Here is a 24,577-nt window from a genome sequence, read left to right on the forward strand (position 1 = left end):
AATTTTGTAATAAAAATTTCTTTTAAAAAATAATATTAAAACTATCCTAAACCAAACCTAAATCTTTATAGGAACGCGATGGTTGGATAAAATGCTGAAATGGTTAAATGAGCAAGACTTATGGAGCATATGTAAAAGAATATGTATATGATAACATAATTCATTATTTCACAATTTTGTAAATGTTAAATAAAAAAATGCAAAAAAAATACAAACTATTTAAAGATTAAATAAATTAGTTCAAAAACTTTCGAAAAATTTTCCCCAACGAGATGATGGATTTTTAAAATGACGCCATAACAGATATAATGAATCATTCCAATCATGCCAACTCATAAAATCATTTTATTCATGATTTGTACAAATGAACAAACGAATAAGTTAAAACTGATAAAAGTAGCAGATTATGTTTTATTTTTTCTTTCTATTTTTTGTCATAGACATTTTTTAGTTTCTTCTTGCCTAAGAGACTTTATCACTAGGGCAGAACCCTTTATTTTAAAAGATGAATAAATCAAATTCGATCAACCACTTAGCAATCCAAACATGCATAGACCCATAATAACAACAATGTTGTTCATCATATTTCAAGCCATTTAAGAATGTAAAGAAGACTTTATGTCCTCAAACACATCTAAAGGAGATAGTGATAAGGCCATATTAGCTGGGCGTCTGTTAAATATGCATTTGAATGCTCTACAGGTTTGACAGGATATCTCCAACCCCAAATTAACAGAAATTCAAAGGACATAAACCTAAGAAGCATACCTTGCCCAGAAATAAACTCCAAAGCATGGCTTAACTTCAAAGGGTAAGAAAGAAAAAGGAAGGTTCGTAGCACTGTCTAATCCAAAATCAGGACCACATTTGATAAGATTTATTCACATAGATAAGGACCAATTACTTCAGTCACTTTCCTCTTTCCCATAGTTGTAAACAATTTCAACCTGTATCAAATATGCATTTCATCGTAGTAAATGGAATTGTAATTCATTACCAAAACAACAATACAAACATTTACAGATGAGGATGATGAAAATTCCAGGTTTGGCAAAAAAGATCATTTCAGTGGGACTAAAAATTAACCAAATCAGTGGTTCAACAACTATCAATAATTACATGCATATTTTAAAACATTTTCACATAAAAAAAAATATTCAACTTAGATTTTGAAATAGGTGCATATTGCTTGATTTTTTCACTTACAAAGCCAATTTGCTTTGAAGTATAATATATACTAGAGCAAGTAAATGGAAATGACCTGTGCCATTTTAACCTCTTAGTAAATATGCATGACCCAGTAAAAGCAGTTGAAATCATGTGGACCAGAATTTTTTGTCAATCAATCAAACCATGAGCAGTTCGATCCAGCTTCAAACTATTATTAAGATATTTCTGGAATCTAAAACTGTTCTTTATAAGAGATAATATGATAATTATTCATATTAAATTAATATTTAATGGGTTCATAAGGCAATAGTGTTATTTATTCGTTCAGAGATATTTCAAAATTCTTATCTTTTAATTTCATGGTATGTTGATCCATAAACAAGCAAGATTACAAATATCTAGAATTTTATTTATTGCCTAGAATTCTAGAGATGAATAAACCAATGCATCAAGCATGCTAGAGATATCATGAGAAGAACAAGTGGAGAGAAATCCGCAACAATTTCAAGGTAGGATTTATATTGCTAACACTTGATCCTCCTTTAACGATTTAATTCTTTAATAGATCTTAAGTTTTTACATAAATAAAGATTCTTAATATGTTAATCTAAAAGTATTTTTAAAAAATAAAAAGGGGCTAATGGGGCCTGACAATATCTAAGCCAATCATTTTGTGGTGTTCTGGATGGAAGGAAGTTGATAGCATTTAAAGGACAAGGAAATAGAGCTGAGGTAGAAAGCTACTGACAACCACCATCACAAACTATTTGAGTGGTCGGATAAGAATGTCACTAACACTGACAATAGCCACCAACAAGAAGACATCAATCGATGAAGGTAACATGGATTTTGATTTAATGATCAATATCCAGAAGAGGGAGGAAATGAGTTTTTAATTTAGATAATAATGTTGTGAGACGGTGAATGAGCCTCCAGTAAATGAACAATTAAGTCGGTTGAACACAGCCTTACCATTTTTTTTTTACACGAACTCATAAACTCCAATTTACAATAGAGACATCTTAAACATTGCTCCAAGCCTCCATGATAAATACGATTTGCAATTTAAATTTTATAAAAAAAAAAATAGTTCGACTATTACTTGTACTTAATAAAATTTATCTTTAAATTATAACATTGCAATATTATAAATATCTGGGAAATGTCAAAGGTTTTAATAAATCAAGCCTCATAAAACATATATATATAAATTTGACAATTATTATATTGCACTATGATGGTTAAATGCAACGCAACTTAATGATTAGGATCATGCGAAGTTATGATTTTATTGCATATAGCACATTTACATCTTAATTATTGGTATCTAAAAGTTTTTATAAAAGAATCTCTTTCCAGTTCTCAGAAGAAAGTTTCACCATATGTCAAAATGTCTGAGGTGAAAGATTAGATTTGAACTTATATGAATAATGCAAGACCATGTCAAAGCATATTATAGAATGACAATTTGATCACAAAGCTGTTAGTGGCTATTATTATGATAGTACGTCTTGAGGCAAAGATTCTTCTTCTTTTTTGCCATAAATGTCCAATAAATGTTCAAAGGAACTTCTAGATCATAATGGTCTCAGCTTAATTCATCAAATATCTCCACAAAATTCAAGGGAGTGCTCACGAATGTAATTGTATGAATTGAAAGATTCATCTCTGCGAACGCAATTCAATTGTGGGGAAATTTCCCCATCTTATGATTCCTATGATCAAGACCTTACACGTCTACCTATGAGCTCAGAACTTAGATATTGAATAAGGAACCAATAGCACTAAGAATATTATTGTTGAGACCTAGAGAACTTGGTCAGAAAGTAGAGTTACAATCATATATATGGTTGGTCGGATATAAAAAATAAAAACTTGATCAAGATTCTAATAAAAAACTCCCATGACACTATTTTTTGAAGTTTATTGTAGTATCGCTTGATTAAAAGATGAGTAAATTTTAAGATTAATTGGAGTTGTAGATGAATTAAAGAGCATCAAATAGTCCAAGTTGTTACTAACAATACTAGTGCTTAAAGAAAAGTGGTAAATAAATTGATAAAGAAGAGAGAGCATACTTAATAGACTCAATGTGCCACACATTATATTGATTTAATCCATGAAAATCATGGAGATTTGCCTTAGCTTAAGAATGCCTTGACTAAAGGTAAGAATACTAGTCAATTCATTTACAATCATAGTAGTGTAGAGATGGAAGGTCAAGAGAATTTTGTCCTCAGTTTCAGGGTCTCCCCCAAAAGATGAGGCTTTAAATATAATGGTTTTCTTAGTCGAGAGATGATAACACTTGTAACATTCTTGGGTTAATTAATAGCAAACAAAGATACATTTGAGTGTTCTTGGATCTAATTTTTCTCTATTTTGATTGTGAATGTGAACATGGGAAATGCACCAAAAGATTTTGTGCGTAAATTTATTATGGGTTCAAAATTCGGGGTAAAAGTATAATAGAATATCAATTGGTGTTTTTAGTCCCAAGATTTTTAAGGTAGTTGGTTTATAAGATACGTGGCAGTCAGAAGGCCTTCCACCAAGTAGGACTTGGGTACATTATGGTGGAATAGGAATGCACAGGTGGGCGCCAGAAGGTAACCATTTTTCCTTTCTACAACACCGTTTTATTGTCGGGTGTGAACTCATGAATGACCATGAATGGTACCTTCTTATTGAAAATAGGAGGAAAAGATTTTGTTAAAGTAATCTGTAGCATTATCAGAACGAGATTTTCTTATTTTTATCCTGAATTGGTTATGGATCATATTATGAAAAATGAGGGGAACAGCGCAAACACCAGATTTATTTTAAAGGAGAAAAATCCAAGAGACTCAAGTGCAGATATCAATGTTAAAATGCAAACGGAAAAGCATACAATTTGGGCAAGTAAACTTGTAATTAAATAAAACAAGATTCACAAAGAATTGTTGGGTATATTGCTAAGATTTACTAATTTCTACAATAGTAATTGAGAATGGAATTTCAATAAAAGAATTCCAGTTAAAGGGAAAAAATAGAGAATTGAAGGAAGAATGAATTTAGATGAGAAATTATAGTTATTTTATACTAGTTATGATTGTCTTATAAATTTCCAAGTAATAATAAAAGTTCTAAAGAAGTGTATGCCAATTGTAATTTTAGGATTCATCAAATATATGCAGAAAGAAAGTTTTTGAAAGTACGAGAAGTACCAAGAGGGAGGAGTGAATAAAAAAATTTTATAATAAAATAACAATTCTAAACAAGAGTTCTAATTATTTTATTTTTAAATTTTAAACAAAAAATTAACTTGATGCAAAAGCGAATGATTAAAACACGATTGCAACAATAGGTGGTGAAATTTTAACTTGCACAATAAAGAACTAGAACATGATTTTCACCAAGCAGTTATAATAAACGTAAAATGCAACACATAAATAAACTGCGAAAAACGGAAAAATAACAACAGAAGATTTATAATGGTTCGGTCACTTGACCAACGTCCACCCCCCGGAGTCTTCCACTCCGGAAATTTCACTACTCAAAAGTAATTCTCCTTTTGCCCCCAGAGCAAGGCGGAGAAGCCTTTAAAAACCCTCACTTTCACCAACCCGGTGTGGCGGAGTACCAAACGCAATGTCACCCTCCTGGTGACGGCAGCGAACCTTCTCGTTTTTCTCCTTTCTAGAGAAGGCAGAGTAACTTAAAGGACATGGACCTTAAAAGATCTCCCCCTTAGAAAGCTTCCCACAAGATTTTCTCAGACCACAAGAGGAGCAAGCGTGCAGCAGACTAGGAGCAACCGTGTGATCTCCCTCACAAACTCACATTTTCCTTCCTCTCACAAACCCAAAATCTTCTCAAGTAGCTCTCTCTCAAGAAATCCCCTTCTAATCACGTTCCTCTCTCATTACTTGTTTCAAAAGACAGAAGATTCATATATAAATCAAACTCCAAGAAACCCTAAATTTTCAATTTAGTTGTTTCTGTTTGTATAGTAAGATCCAATATCATATAGTACAATCAGTTCAAAACAGCCTTCGTCCTGGTACAAAGGAGTATGAACAGACAACTTTTCTGAACAACATCATATAGTACGATACAATATCGTCCAGTACGATATGTTATTTTCCTTCTGTTCATGCAGGACGAACACTGGGAAGACGAAAACTCATCTCTGTTCGTCATCTGGTACGATCCACTTTGTACAGTATGATATGTTAAAAGCATCATATCGTCCGATATGATTTGCACATCGTCCAGTACGATTAATTCAAAAATCAAGGGATCGTCCGGTACGATGTTCGGGATGATCAAAAACAACCTCGGCTGATCGTACAGTACGATAACTTATCAAAAATTAATCCATGATTTACTAACTAATCAGGGGGTTAATTTAAGTAAGTATTCAAATTATCGTACATTACGATCAGTTCAAAATTTATGGTTAAAAAACTTACTAAAATTAATCTAGCGACTAGAGTTTTTTAATTAGAAACACATCGTACAGTACGATATGCATCGTACAGTATGATTTATTCACAGATAGCCGTTGAGCCAAAACAGGTCGTACAGTACAATTTAAATTTGTACAGTAAGATCTACAGAAAAAAAATTCTTATTTTAAAAAATAAACTCTCCCCCTGTGTGTGTGCATTGTTGCTCAATTTATATACAGTTTGTGGCCAGACTCAAGAAAAGAAAAAAAATACAAAATAAATGAAAATTACAGAGTTACAAACTTCACATTCTACTCTACCCAATCTTGAGTCTTCTTATTGTCTTGAGTAATATGCGGTCTTCCTAAAATGTTAGTACTCACAGGAAAGAACAAAATTCAAAATATTCAATGAATAATGAAATAATTCAAATTGATATTATTTATCATCAATAAAATCTCAGGCTAGGGGTCATGAACTGCAACAATCTCCCCTTTTTGAAGATGTCAAATAATGTTGTCGATATGCAAAATTAGCATAATTTTTGTGTGTTTTTTTAAAGTAAATATAAAAGCATGAATAGAAAACATGGACAGAGATAAGCAAACATGCATTTCATTGGAATTAAAAAAATATGATAAACAAGACATCTAAACAAGGATACTAACTAAAATACACAAACACTTCTTCCCCTTTTGACATCACCAAAAAGAGGAGTAACAAATAATACTTAGAAAAACACAAGACAATGACAAGTCAAAAAGTAGGATCCTGATCATGTGGTGGTGGAGGTCGTTAAAAGTAGTGGTGGATGGACGCAAACTATTGATAAATTGAGGAAAATCATTCCCCAAACCACCGCATGTCTTCCTTGTGTTGTTGGTGTTGTTCTTGGATGTGAGCGTCAAGACGGCTTTGGAGTTGGTCGAATCGTTCGACTAGATCATCACGAGGATAAGCAGGTGCAGGCCCTCGGTGTGGTGCATGTCGTCGTGGTGGAGCAGGTTGTCTTGCTGGAGTAGCCTCTTCTTTGACATTAAAATATGGCTCATCATGTACTTGGCCCCGATGAAAAAAAAAACGGAAGGAGGCATCCGTATAGAAAATAGGTAAATTGTTAGGTTCACCAGAATAGGCTAACTGGTATTTGTGTTGAAGAATGTAACATTTAAGGTGGCCAAGGGCTAAGTTGAGTTTTCTACGGGTGGTAAGAAGGCGAACTAGGGTCATGTTTCAGGTATAGTCAAGAATTAGATCGACTTCATCAATTTTTGTTTTTGAAATGATGAGGTAGGTTACAACAAATATGATTGGTGTCATTCGAATCCTATCGCCAGCTTTGAGTATGATTGATGTGCGAAGAACATGTTGAATGATGTGGGCATTTTGGGTTAAAGTCTGGATAAGTGGTAGGTGTTGGTGAAAAGCAGCATTTCTAAGGACTAGATTGACGGCAATCCAGTCAAATTCGTCTATAAGGAAAGAGTGAGCTCTAGGAACATCATTAGAAAGCCCAATGTATTGGGCTAGGACTGCCTTAGTGATTTCGACATTTTGCTGGCAGACAAAGGAGGTGAGGGTTAAGCTTTCTACATTCATAGTGAGATTGGCATGGAATTCAAAGAGTAGCTCCGAATTGTAAGGGAATGCAAAGGAGAGTAGGAATTGGAGAGTAGTGGATGCAAATAAACTCATCACCTCAAAGTTTAAGGTGGCTTGATTGAGCATTCAAGAGGGGGTAATCTTGCACGCCTTGAACTTGTAGTATGCTTCTTCATCTTTGGTGGACAAAAAGCGGTCGTCGCGACGACGAGAGGAAGAAGAGCTTCCTAGGACAAGTCGGCCGCACTTGCTTGAGCTTGACATCGAGGAAAATCAAGTATAGAGAGAGTGAAGTGGGTAAGGAATGAGTGAAGTGATCTTAGGTGCCCTCTAATTTATAAGGTTTTTAGACTATCATACAGTACGATTTGGGATAGTATAATACAATGTGCAATTATGTCGTCTGGACGAACGGTTGGGAAAAGGTGGTCAAATCCTACAGTACGATCAGTATCGTATAGTATGATACAAAGGAATTGTGTTTGTCCCGAGGAGTCATTGGTACGATCGTTGACGAAATGGTTCGAACATCACGAACAGGTGATCGTACAGTACGAATCGCAATTATGTCGTACTGACGGACTTGAATTCATCCCAATCCATTTGCATACGTGGATCGTACAATACAAAGAAGAGATATCGTATAGTACGAAGGGCAATTATATCGTACCAAATGATTTGAATGCATAGTCACATTTAACATACAGTATGATATGAATCATACAATATGATATGCATAAAAGAAATTGAATCTGGACTGTTGGTTTAACATAGGACTGTGATTGGTGCAGTTTTGATAGATTGTACAGTATGATAAGAAATCGTACAGTACGATGGAAAAAAGAATTGTGAATTTGCAGGTTCAGTGTGGTGTATGTGTGACAATCAGGAAACACCTTAGACTAAAGTTTTTTTTTAGCTTTTTTTTTTGATCATGCATGAATATCTATGACACCAAGTCTTGTCCTCAAAGTGCTAAAAGTGTTAAAGGCTAGAGGTTTTGTGAATATGTCTACCAATTAATCTCCTATAGTTATATGTTGTAATTATATGTCTCTTTTTGCTACATGATCTCTTATGAAGTGATGTTTAATGTCAATGTGTTTTGTTCGAGAGTGTTGAATTGGAATTTTAGCAGATTGCACTCCTATTGTCACACATAATTGGGATGGTTCCTACGGATAATCCAAGATTTAGAAGTCGTTTCAACCATAGTACTTGTGTAACATAACTTTCTACTCTTATATTTTGCCTCGGCAATTGAGAGGTCTATCGAATTTTGCTTCCTACTGGACCAAGAAATTAAAGATTATTCTATGAATTGGCAGGTGCCAGAGGTGCTTTTCTTATCTACCTTACATCTTGCAAAATCAGAATTTGAGTACCCTAAGATTTCAAAGGATGTGTTGTGCCTAGGAAATCAAATTCTTAAATTTGAGGTTCCTAGTAGATATCTAAGGATTCTCTTAACCACAGTTAAGTGAGACTCTTTAGGATCAGCTTGAAATCGAGCACAAAGGAACACACTAAACATTATGTCCAGTCTACTAACAGTTAAGTAGATGAGAGGTCCGATTATTCCAATATATTTTTTCTGGTCTACTAATTTTTCATTCGGGTCTTTGTCTAGTTGAATCATAGAGCTCATTGGAGTGTTCATGGGCTTAGCATTGTCCATTTCATATTTTTTTTCAGAATATCTTTAATGTATTTCGTTTGACTAAGAAATATTCCATTTTTTATTTGTTTTACACTAAAACTAACAAAATAATTAAGCTCTTCCATCATGCTCATTTTAAACTCATCACTCATTGTTTTTGAGAATTCATCACATAAGATTTTATCTGAAGATCTAAACAAAATGTCATCTACACAAATCTGAACAATGAGAACTTCATCTTTTACCTTTTGCAAAAAGAGAATGATGTCCACACTACCCTTAACAAATCCTCTATCTAGTAAGAATGAGTTGTCTTTCATACCAGGCTCTAGGTGTTTGCTTTAACCCATATAGTGCCTTTTTTTTAATTTGAATACATGGTTTGAAAATTGTGATCTTTCAAATTCGGGGGGTTGCTCAATATAAACATCCTCCATGATTACCTCGTTTAGAAAAACACTCTTTACGTTCATTTGATATAATTTAAAACCTTTGAAGCAAGCAAAGGCTAAGAGCCCCCTTATGGCTTCTAGTCTAACTACTGGGGCAAAAGTTTCTTCAAAGTCTATGCCTTCAATCTGATTATACCCCTTAGCTACTAGTCTGGGCTTATTTCTTACTATGATTCCCGAGTCATTCATCTTCTTTTTAAAGACCCATTTTGTTCTAACTACACTCTATTCTTTAGGACTCTTCACTAATTCCCAAACATCATTCATGGTGAATTGGTTCAATTCTTCTTGCATTGCTAGGATCCAAAATTCATCTCCTAAAGCTTGATCTATACTTATGGGTTCTAACATAGATATGAATGCAGAATGACTAACCTCCTTCCTAAGTCCGTGCCTAGTTCTCACACCTTCCGATGGGTCTCCTAAAATTAACTATTTAGGATGACTAGAAGAATATCTCTATTCTTTAGACAAATCTTCCTGAATGGTTCTCCCCTTTCTCCTATGGTCATAGTTTATACTCCTTGAATTGCCTCTACTTCATCTTCTTCAAATTTAGGTTCAGAGGGCTTATCCGATTCATCATACACTACATGGGCGGATTGTTCTACTACTAATGTTCTCTTATTAAAGATTCTATAGGACTTACCTACAGATGAATAACCTAAGAAGACACCCTTGTCATCCTTGGGATCAAATTTTTCTAAGGGAGATTTTTCATTTATTAAGATAAAACATTTGCAACCAAAGACATATAAGTGCGAAAGATTCGGTGTCCGACCCTTAAGGAGTTCATAAGGCATTTTATTTAACTTTGACCTAACGTTCACCCTATTTAAGACATAACATGCCGTGTTTACCTCTTCTTCCCAAAAATATCTAGGAAGAGTGTACTCAGCTAATATTGCCCTAGCAGCTTCTACCAAGGTTTTATTCTTTCTTTCTGCTATTCCATTTTGCTGAGGAGTTCTAAGGGTTGAGAAGTTATGCTCTATTCCTATCTCTTGACAAAATGATTCAAATCTTTCATTTTGAAACTCTTCACCATGATCACTATAGATTGTCAAAATTTCGCATCATAATTTTCGTTGAATCCAAGTGGAGAAAGTCTTAAATTTCTCAAATGTCTCATTCTTATGTGTTAGGAATTTTACCCAAGTGAATCTAGAAAAATCATCTACAATTAAAAATTCATAATTCTTCCCACCTAGGCTATCTGTGCTAACGGGTCCAAATAGGTCCATGTGAAGGATTTCTAGTAACCTAGATGTGTTCACTTTCTTGATAGAATGAAATGATGATTTTATTTATTTTCGTAGTTGTCAGGCATCACATAGATGGTCCTTAGTGAAGTCTAACTTAGGTACACCTCTAACTAGATTTTTCTTGATGATATTTCTAAGTGTTTTCATACTAGTATAGCACAGTCTCCTATGGCATAGCTACGAGTCATCTATTATTGTTTTTAAACACAGTGAATTTGAATTTTAAATACAATCAAGATCTAACAGGTAAACATTGTTTATTCGTTTTCCTTCTAATACAAGTTTGTCATTTAAACTAATTAGGCATTTATCAGAAAGATATTTTATGTCAAAACCATTGTCATACAATTAACTAATGCTTAGCAAATTATGTTTTAAACCATCTGCTAATAAAACATTTTCAATTAAAAAAATTTTAGTATTTCTAACAATACCTGAGCCAACCACTTTCCGAGTGGTGGTGTCTCCTAAAGTTATTTTGCCTTCAGTCCTAATCTCCAGAATTATGAACTTCTTCATGTCTCTAATCATATGTCTCAAGCAGCCACTGTCTAAGTGCCACATGCTCTCACTAGATCTTTTGTGAGAGCACCACTACAAAGTCATTCAAGGGTTAGATTTGGAAACCCAAGTGAGTTTGGGTTCCTCCTTATGCTTGCATGAATGAGAAGTATACATATTATGCTGTGATGAATGCAATTTGAATCTCCATACTAGGTGTGTTCTATGGTGAATCATGCAAGTACGGGCTATGTGACCTAACATGCTACAAGAGAAGCACCTAACACTGGGAAATGGGTTCACTAACCTATATGGGTGGTGATGCATCTTCCTAAAGTTGTGTGATGAATGCAATGCCGGGGGTTTGTTTGGTTGGGCTAATGTGGATGATGTCTTATCTTTTTCAAGTGCTATGATTTTTTTATTTCAATGCGTTATTTTCATATTCATATCCTGTAACTTCCACTTTTAAAAGATGTTCATTGTGATCTATTCCACATGCAACTTTCTCTAATTTATCAAACTCTTTTTCTAATTTAATATGTGATGTTTTCAATGATTCATGTGCATCAGATAGTTCAATATGCTTCTTATTTAATGCATCAAACTCATCAAGCAGGGACATGTGATCTCTATCTAAATCAGAATGTTCTTTAACTAAGTTAGCATGCTCAGTTTGTAAAGTACTAATCTCAATGTTAAGACTAGCATGCATTTTCTTTAACTTTCTATACGAGTCATGGATTTTCTCAGAAATAATCAACAAATCTTCATACGAAAGTTTACATACCTCGTCTTGATCCGATTGATCAAGATTATCATTAGCCATTAGACACAAATTCGTTACCTCTTCCTCTGCTTCTTCTTCTGACGATTTTGAGGCAGAGTCGACCCAAAAAGCCTTTTGTGTCTTCATCTTCCCTTTCTTATATTTCGCTTTCTCCTCGTCTTTTTCTTTAATTTGCTGGCTCTTTATGTTGTGGCAATCAGCTCGGAGGTGACCTGATTTCCTGCACTCAAAACAAAATGTGTTAGATGAAACTTTAGTAGTTCTTGAGCTTTTACCTTTGTTTCAATTATTCTGATGACGCCTTTATTTTCTTTTCAGAAGTTCTTGAACTGTCGGGTCATCAAGGCTATATCATCATCTTCCTCCGCTGCAGAACTTTCATTATCTGAGTTGTTCGCTTTCAAAGACACCGTCCGCTCCTTTTCTCTTGCAAGAAGGTTATATACTCTATCTTTTTCAATAAAATTGTTCAGGATAACAGCATCTTTTGGACAATTAGTTCTATGCATCTATAGTCATCAAGTTCTTACCACAAGCTTTGAAGGAGAGTGGCATATTCCATCACAGCCTTACTTCCTTATTTTGTGCTCCTCACATTGACCTTAATTTCTCATATTTGGGCAACATCCTAAACTTTTGAGAAGGTTTGCCTACCGCATCTCATATGTCCTTTGCATTATATAAAACATAAAAGTATCACTAACTTCTGGAATCATAGAATTTCACAACCATCATATAATCATGAAGTCTGCTTCATCCCATGCCCAAAAATAAGGAAATCCTTCTTTTAGTCCTCCCCCAAGGAGGTGATGTATATTTCCTTTCTCTTTCAAGTAGTTCTTCAGCAATTGAGACCACTTTAAGTAATTTTTCCAATTTAAGCCGACCCCACGTAGTGGGATAAAGGCTTGATGTTGTTGTTGTTGTTGTAAGCAATAAGAATGTTGCATATTTTGAAGATCTCCTCTTCCTTGGTGCACTATAGAATACTTAATTTGGTCAAAATTTTGGGAAGAACTAATTCATACATTGTGATGTCAAAGGATAGAAATGAAACTATCTGCAAGATCCTGGGTAGCACTGAAGACTGCTTGAAATTTTACCCTCCGAATTCCGGAAAGGGCAATGAAGGTCGATGCTTATAGCAGCTCCTAATTGGTTTGGTCTAGATGCATGATTAGGTTTCTACTGCAGGTTGGATCTTCTGGCTGCACGCTTCATCCTATTTTGTTTATGCATGGTTCAATCTTACGCATGCTTCATTGCGTTCGCTTGATTCCTCCAGATGACACTAAGGAGCCCTAGATTCTACTGATCAACTCTTCTGGTAGATACGCACGAGCGCCCTCAGGCACGTACACAGGAGCATGAGACCTTGTCTCTCTTGATTGACTCTTCTAGTCGATAGGCGCGAGCGTACGCAAGCATTCGGCTCGCACGCAGAGAAAACCTCATGCGCTCAATTCATCGTAAACAGACACATACGACTTCGCTTCTTCTAGCCGCAGGCACAATACAGGTAATTCGGACCACTTGACTCTTGTTTGAATGGCAATGAAGGTCATTTTCTCTTCCCTGTCTTCTTCGATTTAAGGCTCTGATACCATTTTAAATTAAAAGATTTGAGAGGAAAAGGCTTAATATTATTGCACAAATATATCCGTATTTATAGATCTACACGAGATATCTTAAAAAGAAATAAATAATTACAGAATCATTCATAATTGTCATAATATAATCCATCCTAAATAAAGACCCTAATTATGGAAGGAGATCAGCATGATCCAGGTGAGCCTCGCACAGATCCGCATCCTAGCTGTGGGATCAAAATGCTAATAGTCGACTTGGATTTCAACATATATATATATATATATATATATATATATATATATACATATATATATGGAGAGGAGAGTGAAGACCAAAGCCAATGTAGGACAAGCATGCAGTCACAGCATACCATAGATAAATCATATGCCACATGAATACCCATAGCCTATCATTCACTTAGTTGATAAAGACTATGGGTATTCAATTATAATTAATTAAGATGATAATTCTAATGAATATCCTCAGAGTGATGATAGCCTAGGAGACCTTTAAATCATAAATTATGATCTTAGTTTGAAATGTTAGTGACTTTACTTCAATATTAGTATGTTTATGATTATTTCATATTTTTTATTAATTTCATAGTTTAAATATGAGGTTTCTTCTCAAAATGCTTCAATGTTTAATTCACAACAAAAAATACCTTAACACTTAATTGTGCAATTTTTCAAACTTTGATCATCATAACCTTTAGGCCTTCCCCTTCTTTATCTTCTGAAACTATTTTTTATATCATCTAATGGACCTATTTTTTATTTTTTATTGTATGTATATACAGAGAGAGAGAGAGAGAGAGAGGACCAAAGCCAATGAAGGACAAGCATGTAGTTGCAGTGTACCATAGATAAATCATATGCCACAGCAGTACCTATAGCCTATCGTTCACTTGGTTGATTGAGTCTATGAGCTTGCTTTCCAAGAAACCTTACTTGAACTTGTTATGACAAGGAGGGTTACACATGAGATAACTTATTAGCCCACAACCACCTCTAAGTTCTAATGATCAACTATAATTAATTAGAATGATAATTCTAATAAATACCTTCAAAGTGATGAGAGTTGGGGAGACTTTTAAATTCATAAATTATGATCTTAATTACTTAGACTATTTGTTTATATTGAATTATGAGAGGGGGAATAATTAACTATAATAATAATTCTAATGAATACCCTCAAAAGTGATGAGAGTGTGGGAGACTTTCAAACTTATAAATTAAGATCTTAGTTATATAGACCACTTGTTTATATTGAATTAGGAGTGAGGGAATTTATTTTTATGATCTTTGAAATGTTAATGACCTTACTTTAATGTTAGTATGTTTCTGATTTTTCCATATTTTTTATTAAATTAATAGTTTAAATATGAGGTTAAATCTCAAAATGTTGCAATGCTTGCCTCACAAACAAAAGACACTTTAATGCTTGATAGCCCAAATTCACACCTCGATCATTGTAACCTTAGACCTCCCCCTTCTTCTTTATCCTCCAAGCCTATTTTTTCATATTATCTAATGGACCATTTTTTGTTGTTGTTGTTGTTGTCGTTGTCTATTATATTCAAATTGAATAATATATTTACAATTGCATAATATATTTACAATCATTAATATATATATATATATATATATGTGTGTGTGTATGTGTGCGCGCGCGCGCGCACAGCAAACGACAAATAAATCTTATGCCATAGCTATACCTATAGCCTATTGTTAACTTTGGTTCATATTGACCAACAACCATCAGTCAGACCAAACCGTACACCATCCTACTTCCCCCACGACCTTGAACAACCGCCACACTCACGACAAAACTCCTCACGCAAAAAATCCAACCAAATACACACACAAAAACTCACGCACACAAAGAATCATATTCGGAACTTACCTCTCGGCCTCTTGGACGCAAGCTTCCTCCCGCAAAGCCACACCGACCGGACCTCCATCCCTCTGCACTGTCAAAGCCTGACCTCCGCTTTCGACTCCCACCGCCGCCCCCTAGCCACACCGGACACCTCCTGCTCCAGTCTAACCAGACGAACTCAACCCGCCGCAAGCTCTCGCCTTCCCCGTCGTCATACCATAGACGACCACACGCACGCACTCACACCGTCTCTGACCCGTGCATGACTCGGCTGCCACCTCCATCCCGGCTCTCTCCCTCTCTGTTATATATATACATATATATATATATATATATAATTAAAAAAGAGAGAAAGGAGAAGGGATTTTTAAATAGGCACCGCAACAGGAGAAGACTTAAAGGAAGTCCTGAGGTTGATATGGTCCCTCAAAGCCCTTAGTCGTCGATCTGATCCGGCTGAGTGGATCAAAGACTTCAAGCCCAATTCCGCGAGCCGACAACATCCTAAAGCCCTCGGCCGTTAATTATCTTTCTGGCTGGGTGGATCCAAAAGGGCAACCCTACCCAACCTCCCCTGTAAGGAGGGGGCGCTGGAAGGTTGTTGGATTTTCAAGGGGGATAAAAACTATCTTTTAAAAAGTAAAATTGATGTAGGCAAGCTTTGGGCTGCTTGTTGCCTCTTGGTTTGGGCCTTGGCTGCTCTCGGGTTGGGCTTTGGCTACACTGGTTTTGAGCTAAAAATTTGGGATCTTCTTGGTTCTAGCTCATAAATGTTTGAGCTGATGTTTAGCTCATTATTTGGAGTAATTATTGCCTCTTCCCCTCTTGTGTCTCTTTGGTTTCTCCTTGTGTTGTCCCGTAAAACCTGCTGGCTGTTGGGTGGGCTTTCCGGTTTCTCACCCTGCCTGCTTTCCCGTGGCCTCTCCTTTTCGTTTTCTGTGTTGGCTCTTCGGGTCCCTCCCTGGCTGTGTTTCCTGTGTCTTTGCTTTCTGTTTCATGTGCAGATTTTGGGTGCTGTTTTGGCATGAATGCAGAGATGTTTGGGTGTTCTTTTGGTGTGATTTCTGGATAGAATTCTAGATTGTCTTTTGGCCTTCTATATTCATGATTTAATGTGATTAATTAGTGGTATGGTGGTTGTTTGGCTCCCCTTTCTTTACCTATATATAGAGATGTTTGTGGCTGTTTTAGAGAGAGCTTATGATGTCATTTTTGGAACTAAACCTGAGGGTTTTCTAGGATAGCTTGCGAGCTATGTCTTTTGTCTCCTTCTTCTTATAGGAAAGCTTGCGAGCTTGTTCTCCTTCATCTCGGCTTCTTATCTCTTTCTTCTCTCCACAAGTATCGACATCACTTGTATCTTTCTTCTCAAGGAAATGCAAGTTTAGGTGTTTGTTTTTATGTAAGCGTCATTGTTATGTTTTTATGATATAAAAAGTTGTAATTTGTCAAATTTGTCTATTTTGGGACAATTTATGTAATTTCTATTTCCTAGGAAGGTTTTGTTATTCCTTGCAAAAATTTGAGGCTCTTCCCAAATTTTTGCTTGCATCAATTTGGTATCAGAGCAAAGTTACTATATCCTATGTTTTGGTGTCAATTTAGTTGTCATGTATGTGAGTGTCATCTGAGATTTGTTATTGACTCTTTTTTTTTTTTTTTTTTTTTTTTTTTTTTTTTTTTTTTGAGTCATAGTCCATGCAATCAGCCTTCAGAAGCCTCATGACAAGATTCAAAGCAAACTCAAGCTTCATCAGGAGATGAACAATTTCAACCGGAGGAGAATTGATGTAGGCAAGCTTTGGTCTGCTTGCTGCCTCTTGGTTTGGGCCTTGGCTGCTCTCAAGTTGGACTTTAGCTGCACTGGTTTTGAGCTAAAAAATTGGGATCTTCTTGGTTCTAGCTCATAAATGTTTGAGCTGATGTTTAGCTCATTATTTGGAGTATTTATTACCTCATCCCCTTCTTGTGTCTCCTTGGTTTCTCCTGGTGCTATCCCGTGAAACCTGCTAGCTACTGGGCGGGCTTTTCGGTTTCTCACCTTGGCTACTTTCCCGTGACCTCTCCGTTTCGTTTTCTGTGTTGGCTCTTTGGGTCCCTCCCTGGTGTTTCTCCTGGCTTTCCTTCCTATTTCCTGTGCAGATTTTGGGTGCTGCTTTGGCATGAATGCAAGGATGTTTGGGTGTTGTTTTGGTGTGATTTCTGTACAGAATTCTGAATTGACTTTTGGCCTTCTATACTCATGATTTAATGGGATTAATTAGTGGTATGGTGGCTATTTGTCTCCCCTTTCTTTACCTATATATAGAGATGTTTGTGGCTGTTTTAGAGAGAGCTTATGATGTGATTTTTTGAAACTAAACCTGAGGGTTTTCTAGGATAGCTTGCGAGCTATGCCTTTTCTCTCCTTCTTATAGGAAAGCTTACGAGCTTGTCCTCCTTCATCTCGGCTTCTTATCTCTTTCTTCTCTCCACAAGTATCAACACGACCTGTATCTTTCTTCTCAAGGAAATGCAAATTTAGGTGATTATTTTTATGTAAGCGTTATTGTTAAGTTTTTATGCTATAAAAAGTTGTAATTTGTCTAATTTGTCTATTTGGGGACAATTTATGTAATTTCTATTTCCTAGGAAGGTTTTGTTATTCCTTACAAAAATTTTGGGCTCTTCCCCCCAAATTTTTGCTTGCATCAAAAATTAAGTTACCTAATCAACATGCCACGCGCAATAGACGATTGGAAGACTATTTTTGGGGTCAATTCGCTCCCCCGAAGTCCTCACCGTTGATTTAATCCAGCTGAGTTCATTTGAAAGGGCATGTGCCCTCTCCTACATCCCTTCGTGTGGAGGGGGCATCCGAAGGCTGCCAAAATTTCAAATGATACAAAGAACCCTTAAAATTTATTTCAAAATAAAATTTGTTATTTTAATAATAAAAAATATACATATATATAATTAAAATGTGTCATTTCAATTAATAAAAAAATAAAGGCTAATTATGCTAGTTGATGTTCGATTGAGTGGTCCTACTTTTAACCATTATTCGGAAAATGATAGATCGCTTGTTGGATCCATTTTGATTTAACTATGAAAATGCAATAGATGAAAGGCATTTGTATTCTATTTCTTCTGTTGAGATTAATATAGAGTTAGCCAAAGCACTACAAGTGTTCAACAAAGCAAGTTTGCAAGAAACTTTTATAGCTCTCCTTGTGTTTGCTCTGCAACTTGTACAACAATACTATGAACCTTGGGATGGACCGATATCCCACCTTGACACTCGATTATGCATGTTTTTATCTATTGTTTCTCCTGACAATCGTTGTGATTGTAAAATAAGAAGTTCATAACCCTTATCCTAGGAGCTGTTATGAGTATGGCATAGGGACAAATAAGTTATATCCTATGAGAGGAAATGGACTAATTTCTTCCTTTCAGTTATTGGAGAGTTATGTAACAATTCTAAATCCATTTTCATCAGTTGTCAATGCTGCAAATAATAATGCTTCAAAAGCAGGGAGCTTGTTAACCTAAAAAGTCAAAAGTTATGACATGATGGCTAGGAGTTTGATGATCACATGTTGATTCAGGATATTTATAGGTATAATGAAGCTATGATCCATTTGACTATGTGCGAATGTACTGAAGTCAGGACTCAACCGTGATTTGCTAAAATGTTTCAATCCAAGAAATATCATGCAGCAGCAACAAGCCTTTATTCCACTACGTGGGGTCAGCTACATGAATCCTTTTTCTCCATTGTGTCCTATTAAAAGTCAATTTCTCATTTAAATCTAATAAAGAAATATCATTTCTAATATTTTCTAACCAAGTCTTTTTAGGTCTACCTCTACCTTTCTTAACATAAGTCAAATCTAATACCTCTACTTTCCTAACCGGATCATCGGAAGGCCGCCGTTTTATGTGACAAAATCATTTAAGGGAACTCACTCTGATCTTATCTTTCATTGGCGCTACTCCAACCTTTTCACGTATATGCTCATTTTGTATCCTATCTCTAAGGGTAAAATCACTCATCCACCTGAGCATCCTCATCTCTGCAACACTTAACTTAGTATTATGCTTCTCTTTTAATGGCCAACATTCGACACCATAAAGCATTACAGGTCTCACCGTCATCTTATAGAATTTTTCCTTAAGTTTGAGGGAGATTTTTCTATCACACAACAAGCCCGATGCATTCCTTCACTTCAACCATCCAACTTAAATTCTGCTCATAGCATCCACATCTATTTCAACATCAATCTGAACAATAGATTCAAGTTATCTAAAACAAGTACTCTTGTTAATGACTTGATCACCCAAAGTCAAAATCCCCTCACTAGGTCTATACTATTAAAACTACACTCAATATATTCAATTTCAGCTCTACTCAAGAGAAAATCTGTAAACTCTAATGTTGACCTCAATAATTCAAGTTTACCTTCAACTCCCTCTCTAGTCTTATCAACAAGAAGAATATCTTCAGCAAAAACATATACCAAGGTACATCCTCTTGCAAATTTCTAGTAAGAACATCCATGACTAAAGCAAAAAGATATGGGCTTAAGGTCAAACCAACTTGTGTTTGAACACAAGTAATTGCTCCTGCATACATATCTTTAATGATTTGAATATAAGAGTTATTAACTACTTTCTTTTCAAGAACTCTCTATAGCACTTCTCTTGGAACTTTATCATATGCTTTCTCTAAATCAATAAATATCATATGTAGATCCTCCTTATTCTCTCTATATTTCTCCATCAAACCTCTCAATAAATATATGGCTTTCATAATAGACCTACTCGACATAAATCCAAAATAATTTTGAGAAACATTAATATCACGCCACAACCTATGCTCTATAACTCACTCCTATAGTTTTAAAGTATGACACATTAACTTAATTCCATTATTATTCGCACAATCTTTTGCATCACCTTAATTCTTAAAAATAGGAATTAACACACTCATTCTCCACTCATCTGCATCTTTTTAATATTCAAAACAGTATTAAAAAGTTTAGTAAGCCAAGAAATACCTTCATCTCCTAAGCATTTCCACACCTCTATTGGAATATCATAAGGCCTAACATATTTTTTACACTTACTATTATTTAAATCCTCTCTAACTTCAGTTATACTAATATGCCGATAAAAACAAAAATTTTTATTTTAATATAGGGTGAAGGTCACTAAAGTCAATCGTATTTTTATATTCTTCACTAAAAAATTTAGAACTATATCTCATTTACCTTTGTTGAATATCATTTTCTAAGAAAATCACTTTTTAATCTTCATCCTTAATACACTTCACTTGAACTAAATCTATACTACTCATATATCTTTGTTTGGCTAACTTATAAATATATCTTTCTCCTCCTTAGTATCTTAATCTATTATATAAATAATTAAAAGCTAAGATCTTTGCATTGTATATTATTTTCTTAGATTCCTTACATGTCTCTTTATATATTTCCTAATTATCAGAATTTTCACATTTAAACTAATTTTTATAACAAATTTTTTTATTTTTTTTATCTTTTCTTGCACATTTGGATTCTACCACCAACTATTTCTACTATTAGGAGTTTTTCACTTTGATACTCTAAATATATCTTTTGCAATATTCTAAATATCAGTAGCCACTTTTTCTCAAATAACATTAGCATCCTCATGCACAAACAAAATCTTAAGATCCAAAATCTTACTCTCAAAAATATTTTTGTTAATATTTCTTTAAATGCCCCCATCTAATCCTAAAATATATTTTACTTTATTTTTTATTTTATGCCCCTTTATCTTAAAGTCACTAATAATTGACATTGGATAAATAAATGTTTACTCGAAATAACTTTACAATATTTGAAATGTGAACAATCTAATTTTTTAATAAGAAAATAATCAATATGCCTTTTACTATATCAATTTAAATAAGTGACAAGATGCTCATCTCTTTTAATAAATAAGATATTAGCAATTAAAAACTATAAGCTAAAAAAAATCTAATATGATCTTATCATCTTCATTTTTTATTTCAAACTCATATCCACCATGAATGTTTTTAAAATTATCACCTCTCCACCAACATGTCCATTTAAATCTCTTCCAAAAAAGCTCTTTCTTGAAGAGGTATATTTTATATTAATTCTTCTAATTCATTCAAAAAATTTAATTTTGAACTCATATTCAAATCTACTTGAGAAGCAGTACTTATAATATTAATAATCTTAGCATCAACAATAATCAACAACAATCTTTAAAGCTATAATTTTATCTTTAATTGTATTAATTTTTATAATATTATCATTCAAACTCTGATCTATAATTACACCTATATCATTTCTAATACGACTCTTACCCAAATGTCATAGTTTAAATCCTAAACTATCATTCTCCTTAGCCTTCTCTCCAACCCATTTAGTTTCCTGAATGCACAGAATATTTATCTTCCTATGAATCATAATATCTATAAATTCAATTAATTTTCCTGTAAGGGAACCTATATTCCAAATTATTATCCTTATTTTAGCTCTATGGAATAACTTCTTTGCCCACATACATCCTTGATGTGAGAACCCTTGCCTCTTTAACACTGCAACTGGGCACCGGTGCAGTGGCCCTTGCATACTTATCGCCATATTCAGACCATGCAGCGCGTCGCTTCCAACAGACGCCCTAGTATTAACACCATTTTGTAAAAAATTCATGTCATACCGATTCGACAAGTTTTACGCTGGCTATCGACTACCTAATGCAACCCTCCACTTTTCTAATTTAGGACTTGAGACCTCGTAACGACAGCGTTAAAGTTATTCATTAAAATTATTTATGCGCCACCGAATCTGCAACACTCAAATTAGAATATAGAAGGCGTCTACAAGTTCTCAAATAAAGCATTGTGCGTATTCAAATGATATTAACCTTACATGTGCTCCGACAAACATGTTAAAGTTATAAACACAAATATTTGAGAATGTTGTTCGGGGTCAAATTCTCACTAATATAATATTCTATTTTCAAACTAAACACAACCTACATATACTTCGATTAATGTGATAAAATTGCAAATTTCAATGTCTGAGAATGATGCGTGGGTTAAATATTCAAATTTCATCCTCCATGAAAGGACTGGAGTCGACCTGACTTAAATCATAAAATGCCTTCCACATTCTTACAAAAATACAAGTGAATTTAATATTACCTCGATGATGGCCATATTAAATGTAAATATCAACTAAAGGGGTTAAATCTCAAAACCAATAAAAGACTGAATTCTTAAAGATGAAATGTATCACTTAAAAAACTTGAAACTAAAACTCATCCACCTCCCGCAACCATTTATCGGGAGTGATAAATTTGAAATTAACCTCAGCTCACAAAGAGCGAATGTCACGTCGGATGTATCACTAAAATTCATCCTCACAAAGTCTCTTGCCAACAGGAACGTGGCACGTGCCATCTAATCGGATGGTTTGGCCATAAATGGCACCATTATATTACGATCATGGTCAAAGCTCATATGTTCTCTAACGCGTTAAATCTTTGAGTAATGAATTATTAAGTACATACGATAGGCATAAAGCTCTTTGTCAACTAAGGTGAATTCAGATATATCCCCTTAGACAAACACTACCCCAGGTCTACAAGATATTCATGGACGAAAAATCCCAGGGCTGCCGATAAGGTGTCTTCTATCAAGTTGGGTCGACTATCTCCTCTAACAAAGTAGATCAGAGATCATGACAGCCGAGAACGACGGAACCATGGGATCTTGATCGGGCTCATCTTCATTCCCCCCATCACTAGTTTTAAGTATACAGTGATACATTTTAAGTCATAAACTCTAAAATTCAATACCAAAATTCAAACCCTAAAAATGTTGCTATTATACACTAGATTTACGACCTATGCGGCCTATTTAACAACTAGCCTTAATCGAAAGTTCTCTCTTGCTATCGGAAGGGGTAATTAACTATAGGGACTTGCGCCTATGGGAAACCAGAACTCAGATCATAAAGTCCTCACAAAATGAGGGCGAAATCTCTAGCCTAATCTGCCTTCTGAAAATTCACCCAAAACCTAAGCTCATTAAAACTCTAAAAGGCCGGCGCTGAGAAGCCGGGTCGTGGAATTTTTGGAATAGTTGATTGATGCTATGGGCTTGTTTTTCTGAGAGACCTTACTTGAACTTGTTATAACAAGGTTTACATATGAGATAACTTGTCTGCCCACAACCATATTCAAAAGAATAGACGTAGACCCTCTCATGTGAATACAGATAAATCAACCATCCCAATCCTAAACTCATTCTTGTGTCACATCATGAAACTAAGATAAGGATCAACATGCAATTCACAAGGGAAGATGCTGATTAAATGAAAAGAGAATATAGATTGTGAGGGGCTTGTCAATATGATGAAAAAGAGATTAAGTTTACGCTCATCTAAAACCTTAATTTATTAGTAAATTCTTTCTCTAGCCACTAATATAGTATATGCTTATTCTCATAACTTGCTCTCTACAAAATCCTAGTAACCGGCTTAGATAATAAACACTAAAGCCTCCACCAATAAACTTAAGATCAGTGACAACAAGAGAGAAGGATAAGTCAAATGTAGAGAAAAGATCAGAAATTTTAAAAAAAAAAAACAAAACAAAGAAAGAAAGCATTCAAGCAGAGGATGAGAGATTAATTCACTAAAAATTTGTATTACAGTTTGGGACTTGAAGACTTCTGAAGGAGATAGTTTGGGATGGCAACATTAATATCATGATGACAACTTTGACAAATAGAATATATTAAAGGCATAACAGAAGTAGCAAGAGATGATTATGCATTGTTAAATTAAACTCATTTACTATGTAAAAGTTACAATATAGAATTTTTGGAACTTGGAAGCTCAATGATTTCAACTCATGAATGACTGCACTAGCTGCAGAAACTAGTAAAAAGAACACATGAGTATGCTTACCCCCTGTGGTGGTGCTGGATTCCGTGTGAATTTAGAACCAGCAGGAGCCCAAGGAACTAAAAATGTCAAAACAAAAGAATATACCAGTTAGTTTTATCTATGTATGACATAACAAGGAACATTCTTGCTTAAATATGGGCATTTCAACCTGGCCCACTCTCTTCCTCATCAAATGCAAGAACAAGTGATATATCTATTTGAGAAGCAATGTCCTAACCAACATTCAGTTCAAAGAATAAGAAATTTCATTTTAAGATA

The 24,577-nt window shown here is 34.7% G+C and overlaps 1 protein-coding gene across 1 annotated transcript; it reads right to left on the minus strand.

The window, feature by feature from the left end:
- Positions 1–553: 553 nt before the first annotated feature.
- LOC110109596 lies at positions 554–24,531 on the minus strand (the record flags this gene model as incomplete). Its single annotated transcript, XM_020840748.2, is given in 3 exon segments — positions 554–947; positions 24,320–24,375; positions 24,468–24,531. Coding segments are annotated over 3 exon segments (162 nt in total), but the record flags the coding sequence as incomplete, so codon positions are not given.
- Between the last annotated feature and the right edge of the window lie 46 nt (positions 24,532–24,577).

This window comes from Dendrobium catenatum, unplaced genomic scaffold, assembly GCF_001605985.2.
Source record: "Dendrobium catenatum unplaced genomic scaffold, ASM160598v2 fragScaff_scaffold_716, whole genome shotgun sequence".
In the NCBI taxonomy this organism is placed as follows: domain Eukaryota; kingdom Viridiplantae; phylum Streptophyta; class Magnoliopsida; order Asparagales; family Orchidaceae; genus Dendrobium; species Dendrobium catenatum.